Source organism: Saccostrea echinata, unplaced genomic scaffold, assembly GCF_033153115.1.
Source record: "Saccostrea echinata isolate AGI-Se365-2 ecotype Australia unplaced genomic scaffold, CSIRO_AGI_Sech_v1 ptg000088l, whole genome shotgun sequence".
Lineage (NCBI taxonomy): Eukaryota > Metazoa > Mollusca > Bivalvia > Ostreida > Ostreidae > Saccostrea > Saccostrea echinata.
The window spans coordinates 383,872-397,125 of NW_026889837.1; the positions used below are offsets into that span (position 1 = coordinate 383,872).

General features: G+C 32.4%; 2 protein-coding genes and 1 long non-coding RNA gene across 3 annotated transcripts; 2 read left to right on the plus strand and 1 right to left on the minus strand.

Annotated features, from left to right (window-relative positions):
• Positions 1–1,244: 1,244 nt before the first annotated feature.
• Positions 1,245–4,677, minus strand: LOC133177167 (uncharacterized). Its single transcript, XR_009719626.1, has 3 exons — positions 4,436–4,677; positions 1,737–1,850; positions 1,245–1,638 (listed from the first exon to the last, which is right to left on the minus strand). It is a non-coding gene; the product is annotated as an uncharacterized LOC133177167 (long non-coding RNA).
• Positions 4,678–9,885: 5,208 nt separating this feature from the next.
• LOC133177168 (zinc finger protein 862-like) lies at positions 9,886–11,835 on the plus strand. The gene is made up of 3 exons (XM_061312260.1): positions 9,886–11,097; positions 11,215–11,447; positions 11,577–11,835. The coding sequence occupies exons 1-3, from the start codon at positions 10,198–10,200 to the stop codon at positions 11,833–11,835; spliced, it is 1,392 nt and encodes a 463-aa protein (XP_061168244.1). The 5' UTR covers positions 9,886–10,197.
• Positions 11,836–11,937: 102 nt separating this feature from the next.
• On the plus strand, positions 11,938–12,596 carry LOC133177169 (uncharacterized). Its single transcript, XM_061312261.1, has 2 exons — positions 11,938–12,110; positions 12,209–12,596. The coding sequence occupies exons 1-2, from the start codon at positions 12,085–12,087 to the stop codon at positions 12,594–12,596; spliced, it is 414 nt and encodes a 137-aa protein (XP_061168245.1). The 5' UTR covers positions 11,938–12,084.
• The last annotated feature ends 658 nt before the right edge of the window (positions 12,597–13,254 follow it).

Genomic DNA, 13,254 nt, shown 5'->3' on the forward strand with positions numbered 1-13,254 from the left:
ATCTATGACAGTGACCCACAATCCATGAACAGACACATACATGTATATATATGACAGTGATCCACAAACTATGAATATTTTTATATATATGTATGCCTATACACAAATGTCTTAACTCAAAGACACAAAAAGTCATGAACAAACTACAGGAAAAATGTAAAGACAAACAATATATGACAGTGACCCACAACCCATGAACAGACACAAACACTTATTTACATGACAGTGATCAACAAACCATGAACATTTTCATATACATGTATGCATATACACAAATGTCTATACACAAAGACATAAAAAAGTCATGAACAAACTACAGGAAAAATGTAAGAACAAACAATCTATGACAGTGACCCACAATCCACCATGAACAGACACATACATGTAAATATGACAGTAATCCACAAACCATGAACAATCATATACATGTATGCATATACACAAATGATACAAAAAACATTAACAAACTACAGAAAAAAATTGTAAAATGTTAGAACAATAAATAACCGTGACCCACAATCCAAGAAGTTGAACCGATATGACAATGACCTACAAACTATACACAGACTATGGAACAACCAATATATAGAAATATTTACCTCCTGGAGAATATTGATATACTATTCAAGCTCTGATACTATAATTAACAAGCATTCTGACAATCTAAAAATAAATTATTAAATTTTAGAACTAAAATTTGATTTTATTAACTTTGTTAGTGTAAAAATCCTTCAAAAAATCACACAAAATACGAAATCTGATGTACAGGTTCTAGACAGACATTACGTGAAAAATTGATGTCACTTTATAATTCTTTTTTTCCTATAGAACAGATATATATTTTATCACCTCTGACTTGTGAACATGACTGTTTAGTCTTTATTTATCATTTATTGCATAAATGAGTTTTAATAAAACATAATTTCACCATGCCAATTTAATTTCTTGTTCGTCGCACATCTAGTGAAAAAAGTAAGAGCGGGCAAGAGATTAAATAATAATATTATTACTTTTTCGTATGCAAAATTTTTAGGCATAACATGAAAGAAATTGAGTGACAATTATATTTTTTCTACTTTTTTCTGATTTGTAGTAAACAGATTTAAATTATCAAAAATAGAGCGGAAATAAAACAGAAACTGGCACAGAATTTCCCAGGTGCTGGAGATTTAAATTAATATTATTTGTATAGCTTTGTTCAAATAAGACCATGCGGGTCTGACAAGCAAAATATTAAATTGGAATGGCCTTTGTATTTGATTTTATTTATGAAAATTGATAATGGCACATGTCACATATTCACATCAAAACTTATCACATTATCACTTTTGGAATTGCAAAGCAGTGTATCAATAGACTTTTCATATTTGAAACTAATTATTTTTTTTTCTGCATAATAAAGCATAATTCAAAATGTACCGGTAGTATTTTCAGATTAAGATGGACTTAACTGTAGAAAAAGACAGTTTTATATTCAGTCCATATATCAGCTTCAGAGCAAATAATTAACCACACACACATGAACACCATTAGGGTCTTGGCTTATCTGTGGAAAAAGTTTATATTCTGCAAAATGGTCTTCACTGGTTTGTGGAACATGTGCAAGTTTTCCATCAGGGTCTGCCTCAATAATCCACTCTAAGGAACATGCAAAGAAGAACTGACAATGTAATATAAGTTATGCTACAAGTCTTGTATTGAAATTTCCTCCTATATTTCAGAAGAGTTACACATACCTGTACTAAAATGCCTAAGCTGTTGAACATGTGAATTTACAAGGTCCTGACTAGTCTGTACTATCTGTGGAACATGTAGAAATACTGCAACAGGGTTTGCCTCCAAAATGCTTCCTATAATATATGTGCAAAACAAAATTAATTGTGATTATATTTATGCCTGCAACTACATTCAGATACCTTTAATGTAAGCTATTTTGATGCATTTGAATAGAAATTTAACATGCTATTAAATAAATGTTTTTAACATAAAATAAATTAATAAAAAGTATCAAATAAACTAATTGTTTTTTTATATAACACTAAACAGCAAGGGCAATGGTCACCCAGGTGTAAATTGTACAATCAACTGAGAAGTCCTATTAGGTAGACCCTAATTGTAAGGACCATTATGACAATTTATCAAAGGATCTTGGATCAGGCTAAACAAGAAATATACTAAACTTCAAAGTTCGCAGAAATGTTCTTTCTATAAATATCTACTTGATGGGTTTTACCTACCGTATTATTTAAGAAATTCAATTCTGACTAAGTTTCAAAAATGTATATCAAAGTTAAGACTATTTTCACACCTTTTAGCTATTGAAACTGGATATAATAAAGCAAACAGAGCCCACTGGAAATGTTTTTTTTTTGTGTCATACTTGTGTCAAGGATGAATATCTACTACCGTATATACTCGGCTATAAGTCGGTCCGCCTATAAGTCGGTTGTATTTTTTGAGGTTATTTTGGAGAATTTGCCATTGACCCGCTTATAACATGTATAAGTCGGTACAACTTTTTGCCAGAATCAGTTGACAATTTCAAATCAATGGTGTAATGTTTTAACCTGGTTTTGATCAATATTTTTAGAAATGACGCCGATATTTAATTTTAAATCATAAGAAAAATATATAATACACACTTAAAGATAAAAATAAAATTATTAAAATATGTAAATACTTGTGTTTATGTGTAATCTTAGAATACATAAATGATATAATATATCCAGACATTGTTCAGTGAAAATCATTGGAAATGTTTATAAAATATTACATTTCCCTCTCCAGAAAAACACAAATCTTTTTATGACTCGCCTATAAGTCGGACATAGAGTTTTGGACCAAATTTTAACTCCCAAAAAACCGACTTATAGGCGAGTATATATGGTAGTATGTCCTGTTTATCGAGATTATCAAAGCAAATTATTTCTTTTTAAAAAAAACATCCATACATATAAATTACTGCAATTGTTCAATACTAAGAACTTTAAGGATATGTGTAACCTAGGTAAATATATTTATTACAGCATGAGGCAAAGAGGTGATCCTGTACATATAATCAAATATCAAGGTGATCTTGTAATCCAATAATAATAATCACTCTAACCTTGTCTTAGAGGTATTATTTTCAATAATTTACTTTATTTAGGCCAAAAAAAAAATAACAGTCTTGTTTTTTTTTAAATTTTGGAAGGAAAAAATCGAGAATTTCCGGAATTTCATCATTCTGTCACCATAATCGTTTTTCATGTTAACACAAAACAAGCATTTCATGAAATTCTTGTTTTAAATGTGGACTTTCATAGAATACCACTTGAGTTTAGTCAAAAGACATGAAATTTGATTTTAAAAGACAATATTGACCTGTGACATGTTTAATTTTATCTTTTATTAGTTCATATCCAAAAAATGTTGTCGAAAAAAAAAAATGAAAATATAAAATAAAACAATTTTCCTACCTACCTACCCTATTTTTTTTTCAGGCTGGTAGCAGGAAACAAGACTATTTTTTTTTTTTGGTCTTATCTAAAATATGGATCACAAAAAGATGTTGTTTTTTCCCCATCAATTTAATTAATTCATCATTTTCACCAATTGCTATTTTCCTATTCTTGGAAAAAAAGTTCACAAATTAATATATTTCAATGTTTATGATGTAAACTTCAGAAACTTGCATCTGCTGAACATCAATTTTAGTTTGTCCGCAAAAAAAATCATTAATCATCAAATCGTAATGTTACGTAATGTTACGACAGCATGCTTTAATAATGACTACTTGTACAGTTTGATGGAACCACGGACCTATATTATATGTCCCTGACAGAATGGCATCCAAACGTCATAAACTTTTTAGAACCTGACCTTGTCATTGAAACATTTGGTCAATTGCTTGCATATTACAACTAATTAAGTGTTTTGGCAGCATTAATAATGACTGTTTAATGGGTTAGGTACGTACTATGTAATAATAAGTAAACATGACAAACAGCTGGCAAAGTCCTGTCTCAATAATTGTCAAACTTTGTATTTTCTTTTGAATAAATTTCAATTCTAGGATCAGTCTTCTTGTGTGGTTGTGGTTGTATTAAAATATTTCCTTAAACCTAGCAAATTGTTTATAGTCACAGTAATACCTTACATCTTTGATTTAGTAAAGACATAAAACATACAGGGTGTTTGTTCCTTGTTTTACTAGTGTTATTCACAAAATATTTTCATTATGGCAAGTGAAATATTCTGAAATGGTGGCCAAAATTTTTTTTGGTCCTCATTTAGTGACCTGAAAGTAAGTGTGACTTGGAACACTGTTGGGTAAAACATTTTTCATCTCTTGACCTCTCAAGAACATTGAAAAAAAAAAAAAAAAAAAAAAAAAAAACACTACAAAGAGGATGCAGCATGTCAAATTTGAAAATCCATTATTCTAAATATTTACCTGATGAGTGATGAACTCCAAGGAAGATTGTCCATAGGGCATGGGATCTCCATAGTCATATCTGATCTCCTTCCCTCTATCAATATCCCTTCTTGCAAAGAAAAAGCCTGGAGTAGTTGTTAAACACTTTTAACTTCTCATAACATGCATAAGATGGGGTTGTCTATAGCTGCATCATTAACGTACCTTCCAAGCCTTTGGAAGCTGTCAGATGCATCAATGCTTGTAAAATGATAATGAAAACCATAAATAAAATTGTTTAAAGTTACATATAAACAAAATAACATATATGATGAAATATTAGGACTGCAGGAACAATACAGGTGTTATGCAACAATCATAATATAGTAGTCACAATATATGAATCACAATGTATTTTTCCAAAAAATGATTTTTGTTTCATACAATTTGCAAGAGTAATAAAAATCCCTGCCACAGCATGATATTGTTCAATTATCGTACACATTTTAGAGTGCAAGAAAATTATGTTATTCTTTACTCTAAAAAATTGTCATCCTAGTGAGACATGACACTCTGCAATTTGTTGTAAAGTTATAAAAATCCAAATAAAAAATATTACGCAGCAAGGTTAAGGATGCCCACAGGAAATAATACGCCTAAAAATATTCCAAGAAAATAAATATAGTGTTGATTTTTTTTTTAACAGCATGAGTTTTGATTAATGGGAATTCTACTATTTGCATATGTAGGAGGGTTGTCCCAGAAATACGTGAACATTTTCAATATCTTTTGTTTCACTAATACAGTACAGTACTGTAAAGTTAACCAGAAGTCTCTGATGAGACTGTAGCTCTACTGGTCTGTCCGTATAACAAAAGAAAAGTAGCACTTGGATTTGAAACTTTGCAACATGCAACAATAAATAGAATTATGTATCTTAATGTAGTCTACTTCTGTGCCAAGTTATATTGAAATCAAACGAAAACTGCAGGAGGAGTAGGGTTTTGAAAGTATTTCAGAAATTTCTATTTTTAGTAACCATGACAACACCATTCACCGAAATAAAAAAAAAACAGAAATACATATTATGTATCGTAGTGTATTCTATCTGTGTGCCACATTAGATTGAAATCAGACCAAAATTGTAGGAGGAGTAATGTTTTATGGGAATTTTACAAAAATTTCTATTTTTAGTAACCATGGCAACACCGTCCACCGAAATCAAAAACTGATGCACTAAATTATGTATCCTAGTGTAGTCTACTTCTGTGCCAAGTTATATTGAAATCGGACCAAAACTGTAGGAGGAGTAGCGTTTTAGAGGAATTTCACAGAAATTTCTATTTTTAGTAACCATGGCAACACCGTCCATCAAAATTAAAAACCGATGCACTAAATTATGTATCTTAGTGTAGTATATTTGTGTGCCAAGTTATATTGAAATCGGACTAAAACTGTAGGAGGAGTAGCGTTTAAAAGGAATTTCACAGAAATTTCTATTTTTAGTAACCATGGCAACACCGTCCATCGAAATCAAAAACCGATGCACTAAATTATGTATCTTAGTGTAGTCTACTTGTGTGCCAAGTTATATTGGAATCGGACCAAAACTGTAGGAGGAGTAGCGTTTTAAAGGAATTTCATAGAAATTTCTATTTTTAGTAACCATGGCAACACCGTTCATCGAAACCAAAAACCGATGCACTAAATTATGTATCTTAGTGTAGTGTACTTGTGTGCCAAGTTCTATTGAAATCGGACCAAAACTGTAGGAGGAGTAGCGTTTTAAAGGAATTTCACAGAAATTTCTATTTTTAGTAACCATGGCAACACCGTCCATCGAAATCAAAAACCGATGCACTAAATTATGTATCTTAGTGTAGCCTACTTCTGTGCCAAGTAATATTGAAATCAGACCAAAACTGTAGGAGGAGTAGCGTTTAAAAGGAATTTCACAGAAATTTCTATTTTTAGTAACCATGGCAACACCATCCATCGAAATCAAAAACCGATGCACTAAATTATGTATCTTAGTGTAGTCTACTTGTGTGCCAAGTTATATTAAAATCGGACCAAAACTGTAGGAGGAGTAGCGTTTTGAAAAATTGTTTACAGACAGACGGACAGACGGACAGACAGACAGACGGACGGACGACGTACACCTTACTATCGCATAAGCTCTTCTGGTCTCTGACCAGTAGAGCTAAAAATTGGCATACATCATGATCAACATTTTTGTGAATTTTTTCTGGAAATGTGCTTCTGATAAAATTAATTTATTTAAGCATAAATTCGGCACATTATTTAATTTTATTTTATTTACCAAGTAATGCATCTCAAATACAGCGTGTGTTGCTAAAAGATTGTGGAATTAATTCTTTCAATAGACAATTTCGCAATCCCGATAATAAACCTAACAGTTCGCATTGTTTAACGCTGGCCTTGGCTTAGGCTTATGACGTCAAGCTCAGGACTTTCAGTTTGTCTTCATTTCTTTTGGTCTACAAAATGTCTCTTCCAGCACTAATATCTCTTTCATCGTATGGGCAAGAGTCCTATCCCGTTTTAAAGACAGTGCTGCTTAATAATTTGTGCTCCAAATTATCGCTAAACGTCACCATTTTTAACAATATCTAATTAAAAGTGTTTTGGCATATAACGTCATCTATTTGTCATTAATGATATCAAATTAATGAATTTTCATACACAAGTATATCAGCGAGATCAAAGAGTATTTATGGAGGTAAAGTTTGTGACATTATATTTCCGTATAGCCTGGTAATAAAGAAAAATTCATTGACAATGCTACTTTTAAAAGTCAATAAATTGCAGTGTGCAGACCACCGATATTTAACACCCTTTAAATGCCGTTTTTACATATTAATGACATCACAAGCCTAAAATATTTTGTCATAATACTGAAAATATCATTTTCCAACAACTTGCAAAAAATTATTAGTTCTGGTCAAATAGTTTCTGAAATATACAAAAGGTTTGTGTTTTCTGGGACAACCCTCATATATATGAGGTATTTGCCGAGTTCGGCCAAAGCAACTTTACTTACATCAGCTGTTTGTCAAGTGACATGTTTAAAATTACAAAAAATATGTATGGCTACAAAGATCATAAAAGTACAACAATATACGGATATCTTTTCACTATGAAATTAATTTTGTTTTCTTTAAGACAAATTCCTTAACCTGAAAAGTGCTGGGAGCAACTTCCCCATGCCTGAGAATTATGTAAAATTTTTGATAAACTTCCTACATTGACATAATATGCATTGAAATAATGGTAAAATACGGAAAAAAGCAACAGTGCACAACCAGCTCCCGGCACTTTTCAAAATAGTAGGGATGTTACTACCTTTGTATAAAAATTCATAAATAATAGTGAAGCAGATATCGTTGAACTTTTGGGATTTTCGAGGGGCTGTGCCTGTTATTCTAGATTGTTAATGTATAAATGTGCCTTACTGCAGCTTTATATGAGGTCTACACATTTTCAATTTAAGGCCTAAAAAAAAAATAAGTTTGTTTCCTGTAACCCGACCGACTCATTCAAATTACCCCCGGGCACATTTTTTTTCCTGCCAAATCTGCATTTGCTCTTTGGTTCGATCGATCAGCTGATTCCATTTATTCAAAAAATATTAATTGTAGCTTTATTTGAGATACAAAATATGTCATCCTAGTCAACATTTACCTTAAATATAAAGAGTAATCATTATTGTAACAACAATTTCCACCCACAACTTTTTGAAGTTTGTTTTCTGCCGCTAGGCAGCCATGTTGGGTGTCCACTTTATATATAACACCTGGTTAATTCAGTCCGGGGATGTTTGACCCTATTATTCATAAGCAAAAAAAAAAAAAAAAAAAAAAAAAAAAAATCCCGACCTACCGACCATTGATTTTTTGGGAATGTTACAGGAAACAAACATATTTTTTTTTTAGGCCTAATTAGACTATAAAATATTGATTAATACATTCAAAAATATGACTTAGTTTTGGTCAGATCACACTTATTTTATTTTGATATTTAAAAGCTACAATAATAGCTTGATCTACGCCTCAAGTACAGAGAAACTGTTTGTCAAACTAGGGTGTGACGTCATCTTAGTCAGTGCAGGAAGGTCAAGGTGGCTTAAATTCTACATTCAAATAGTGTTATTATGACATGATAAGTTACACATCAATTTATGTTTACAATATTTATCATGTTTATGAGAAAAGACTGTATTTGAGTGTGTATGAAAAAGAAAACATTAGTATTTAGGATTTATTTGTTCAGTTTCATTGTGACGTCATAATCGATTTCCCAAAGCTCTGCATATAGGCTGATGTAAGTATGGGAGTCCTAAACCTTATAGCTGCGTATAATATATATATATATATATTTATATAATTAGTTTTGATTACTTGTTAAATATACAATATCAAATTAGTTTTAATTATATTATATACTAAAAGATTAGTTTTAATTACTTTACAACAAATTTATCTTGAAAGTTAGACTAGACAAAAAAGTCGACTTTTGCACTGTAAGAGTTTTGACACTGTTTACGGAAATAAAAGAAAATAAATAAGACAAACATGTCATAGATAGTTGTGTAGATAAATTATCGTAGAGGACAATGGTAATAAACAGTTTGCCAGTGCATTTCCTCTGAAAGTGTAAATAAGTCCAATTTTGGGGAAGGGGGGGGGGGTACTCAATGTAATATGGAGTTGGATACCTTGTGTTATCATCATACTAATATGGGTTGAAAAATTTATTACCAAAACAAGTGCCTGTAATACCAGCTGTTAAAAATCAGTATGGGCCACTACCATTTTAGAACTAGTAGCCTCATCAGCTAGCTACCAGTTTTAAAGGCTGATATTCATGATATTTTTAACCGAACAGTTTTCTCTGGTGAGGGGAGGGACTAAGTTTTTCCCAGAGGCTGATCGTGTATGGTGTTAATACCTATACACACACAGTATACACAGGAAGTCCTTGTTACCTGTGGGAACTTTTATACATATATTTCTAAAAGAAGATAAATTTTTTAATTGTAAGCTAGCTTATTGTGAGAAAATATAGCATTATAACTGACAAACTGTCAACTTTAATGCATTTAATTATCAAACAAACAGTATATAGACCTCTTTAAATACAGCTATCTTTACAGCAATGTGTTGACGTGATCCTTGTCATGTAATATGCAGGGTTCGACACTAACCTTAGTCCGTTAGTCTCAGACTAACGAATTTTATGTCGGACTAATAAAATCTGCGCCTAGTCAGTCCGATCGGACTAATAAAAATTACAGCTTGTATGAAAAATTATTCACGTTCGATTCGCGACATTTTGCTGGAAAACCCCGAATGTATTTTTAGCTCTTTACGCATGGCGGGAGGTCATGTAAGTCCTAGTCAATACGACGCTTATTTGTATAATTGATTGAAATTATGTAAAACGTTTCAGTGATCATGATTTAGTTTGACACATGCCGCCCGCAATGGAGAAACAGAAGAAGATGTCGGACTTTTTTAAAGCGGATACTGAGAGTGTTAAAAGGCGAAAGTTAGATATAAGTATTGAGAAAAAAGAACGTGATCGGGAGTATGAACGGAGTCGCCGATCACGAGATTTCCAGGAATCTTGGACGAAAAATCGAGACTGGTTATATTTTGAAAAAAGCACAGGACTTATGTTCTGTACAATTTGTAAAGAACACGCGAAAGGGACTGTAGATAAAGCATGCTCTTTTGCCGCTGGATGTGCTAATCTTAGGTTAGAAACAATTAATTACCATGAAGAAAAATCATCCTTTCATAAAAAAATGTGTTGAGATTCATAGAGCGAAATCTACGCCAAGAGGTGAGTCTGCTGCAGAAAAGATTGTAGAAAAACTAAATAAAAAAGCTGTCGATCGTTTAACAGTTTTATTTTGTAATGTCCATGCTCTGGTTCAACATAGGCGTCCATTCACTGATTATCCTTGGATACTTGAGCTTGACAAAAAGAAAGGGATAGATGTTGGAAACACTTATAACACAGACAAAGAGGCCCAGATATTTTCCTTCTTTATTGCACAAGAGGCTAGAAACAATATTAAAAAGTTCATGAACAAATGTCCATTCATATCTGTGATCACTGATGGAGCAACAGACAAGTCAGTTAAAGAACAAGAAATAGTGTATTGCAGATCGTCAAATGCTGGACTTGTTGACACATATTATATTGGAATAGGAGAGCCAGAACGTGCTGATGCGAATGGAATCATTAGTGTCATTGATACAGTTTTTGAATCTTTGGATATTAAAGACTACAAGGACAAACTGGTGGGCTTTGGGTCAGACGGCGCATCTGTCAACACAGGAAAGAAAAATGGAGTCATAGCCAAATTAAGAGAGAGTCAACCTTGCATCATTGGAGTACACTGTCATGCTCACCGCCTTGAGCTAGCATACAAAGATGCCATGCGTAAATACCCATCTCATAAAACGCTTGAAGAACTACTGGATGGACTCTATTTATTTTATCATAACAGCCCCCTAAATCGTTCAGATCTAGGGAGATCATGTGAAGTATTGGATGTGCCTAAAGTTGTACCAGCAAGAATAGGTGGAACAAGATGGCTTTCACATTGGCTGCGGGCATTAGAAAATTTGTGGAAGGCTTACCCAGGAATTGTCAGTCATTTGCAAACGGTATAATTTATTGCTTTATACAAAAAATATAAAACAATGAACCCTTACAATTGGTGTGAATTAAAAGTTATGACTCTTTGTTTTCAATTCATTATTTTCTGGTACTATACTTTTCAGCTGACACACACTTCCCAAGTTCCTAAGAGAACGACTGATGCTGTCGGGAAAGCTAATGGATATCTCAAAATGTTGTTGAATTTTGACATTTTGGTCTATGCACACTTCATGACAGATGTGATTAAAGTCCTTTCAACATTATCATTGTTCCTACAGCATGAAAAGGCTACAGTGTCAGAGGTTTACCTCAAAGTATTGGCAACAATGGCTGTGCTTGAACAATACAAAAATAAGTAAGAAAAGTGACAATATTTAATTCAATAGTAAACCATTGATTTCATGATTATTTTTTTAAAACCAAGTTTCAATCAATTTCAATCAATTAATAAAAATAATTTGAATTTTGAGTCACTAAATTGCAGGGATGGTCCAATTTTAAAGAAATTTGTTCAACTTCTGGAATTAGACAAGGGCATGTTTCATGGATTTAAAATTAACCGTATTGAAAGATCCAGAGATAACGCAGCTTTGAAGTTTCCAAGAGAGGGGACCATTGATCGCCTAGTTGACTGTTTAAATGGCAGATTCGATGAGCAGCAGTCCAGGATTCTCAAAGCGACGAAGTTGGCAGACTTTTTGGGCTGGCCAAAACGATCAAATTATGCTGGTATAAATTTTTAGATTAAGTTATCATGTAATTAAATTCAGTATAAAGTTCAATCTCTTTTGAATAAAAATAAAAATAATCATGAAAAAGAATTTTAAAATAAAGGTAGTAAAGAACTTGTGTTTGCAAGTCAGGTGTAAGATCTCTTGAAAACAATTCCTGTAGATTTTGGAGATGAAGATTTAGAAATCTTAGTGGACCATTTCTCACCCATTTTGACTAAGGCGGGATTCAATGCTGATGAGATTTATACTGAATGGCAGATGCTGAAAAACATGATCTATAAAAGGTACGAAAATATTTTATGAAGGCCAAATACACAATACAAAAAACTTCAAATTTGACGGGACAATCAGTAATAATAGTGCAAGAATTTTGTAATTTCAGTGACTGTGATGTGTATCAGTTGTCCTGGGAGGAGGTGAATCATAAATACAAGGAAGGACATCAAAACTTCCTTGCTCTAGTGGACATAATTTTGTCCCTTCCCACTTCTTCTGCTGATGCTGAGAGGGGATTTAGCGAAATGAAAATGGTTAAGACAGACTGGAGATGTAGACTCCGTTCTGAAGTCTTAAATGATTTAATGCATATTCAATTTAACACACAAGATGTAGTAAAGTTTAATCCTTTGCCTGCAATTCACCTATGGAACTCAAGTGCTGTCAGACCAAGGAGGCCGTTCTACAATAACACGGATGAGAACAATAATTACAGCTCTGATGAGGAAGATTTAACACCACTCTATTCTTTGGCCAAAAAAGTGGTTGACTAAATACGAGTGTCACTGTGGGATAACAAAAACTCAGTGTTTGAAACATAAAATTCTAGTTTGATTATTAACATTTGAAGTCAATACAAAAGTAATCTCTGTTGGAATTACTGTTCCTGTAATTAATTTTACAAATGTTAAACCTCATGAATTGACTTCTCTCAGATACTTTTGTTTAATTAATTAATCAAAAACTTCACTTAAATGTGTTGTGCATTTAAAACAAAAGAATCACTATAATAAAAACGTACTACTTATAAATAATTTTTGTTTAAAAATTTATTTCTCTGTTTTTTGCGGACTAATAAATTTACCTGCGGACTAGTAAAAGTCATAAGTCACTAGTCCGGCTGGACTAATGCATAAAAAAGTTAGTGTCGAACCCTGATATGGGAAATTCCGAAAATATCAATGTACCTGTATTTAATTTCAATTATTTATAAGCGTAATATACAGTGCCTGGGAAGGTAAAACAACAGATGCGGGCAAATGGCCCTGTTATTTATAGCCACTAACCGGGGTCATTTTGAAATTTAAGGGGTCTAGAGGAAATATATTCAGGTCATTCTAAAACATGTCATAGTTTTGTGCTAATAATAATGCATATACATGTATCTTTGACACCTAAATTTAAGTTGCTAAAGAATGCCATAGGAATTGA

Coding starts and splice junctions, on each gene's coding strand:
- LOC133177168 (XM_061312260.1), top strand. CDS start 10,198: ATGAAGAAAAATCATCCTTTCATAAAAAAATGTGTTGAGATTCATAGA. Junction 11,098..11,214: donor TTGTCAGTCATTTGCAAACG/GTATAATTTATT, acceptor TATACTTTTCAG/CTGACACACACTTCCCAAGT. Junction 11,448..11,576: donor CTTGAACAATACAAAAATAA/GTAAGAAAAGTG, acceptor ACTAAATTGCAG/GGATGGTCCAATTTTAAAGA.
- LOC133177169 (XM_061312261.1), top strand. CDS start 12,085: ATGCTGAAAAACATGATCTATAAAAG. Junction 12,111..12,208: donor AAAAACATGATCTATAAAAG/GTACGAAAATAT, acceptor TTGTAATTTCAG/TGACTGTGATGTGTATCAGT.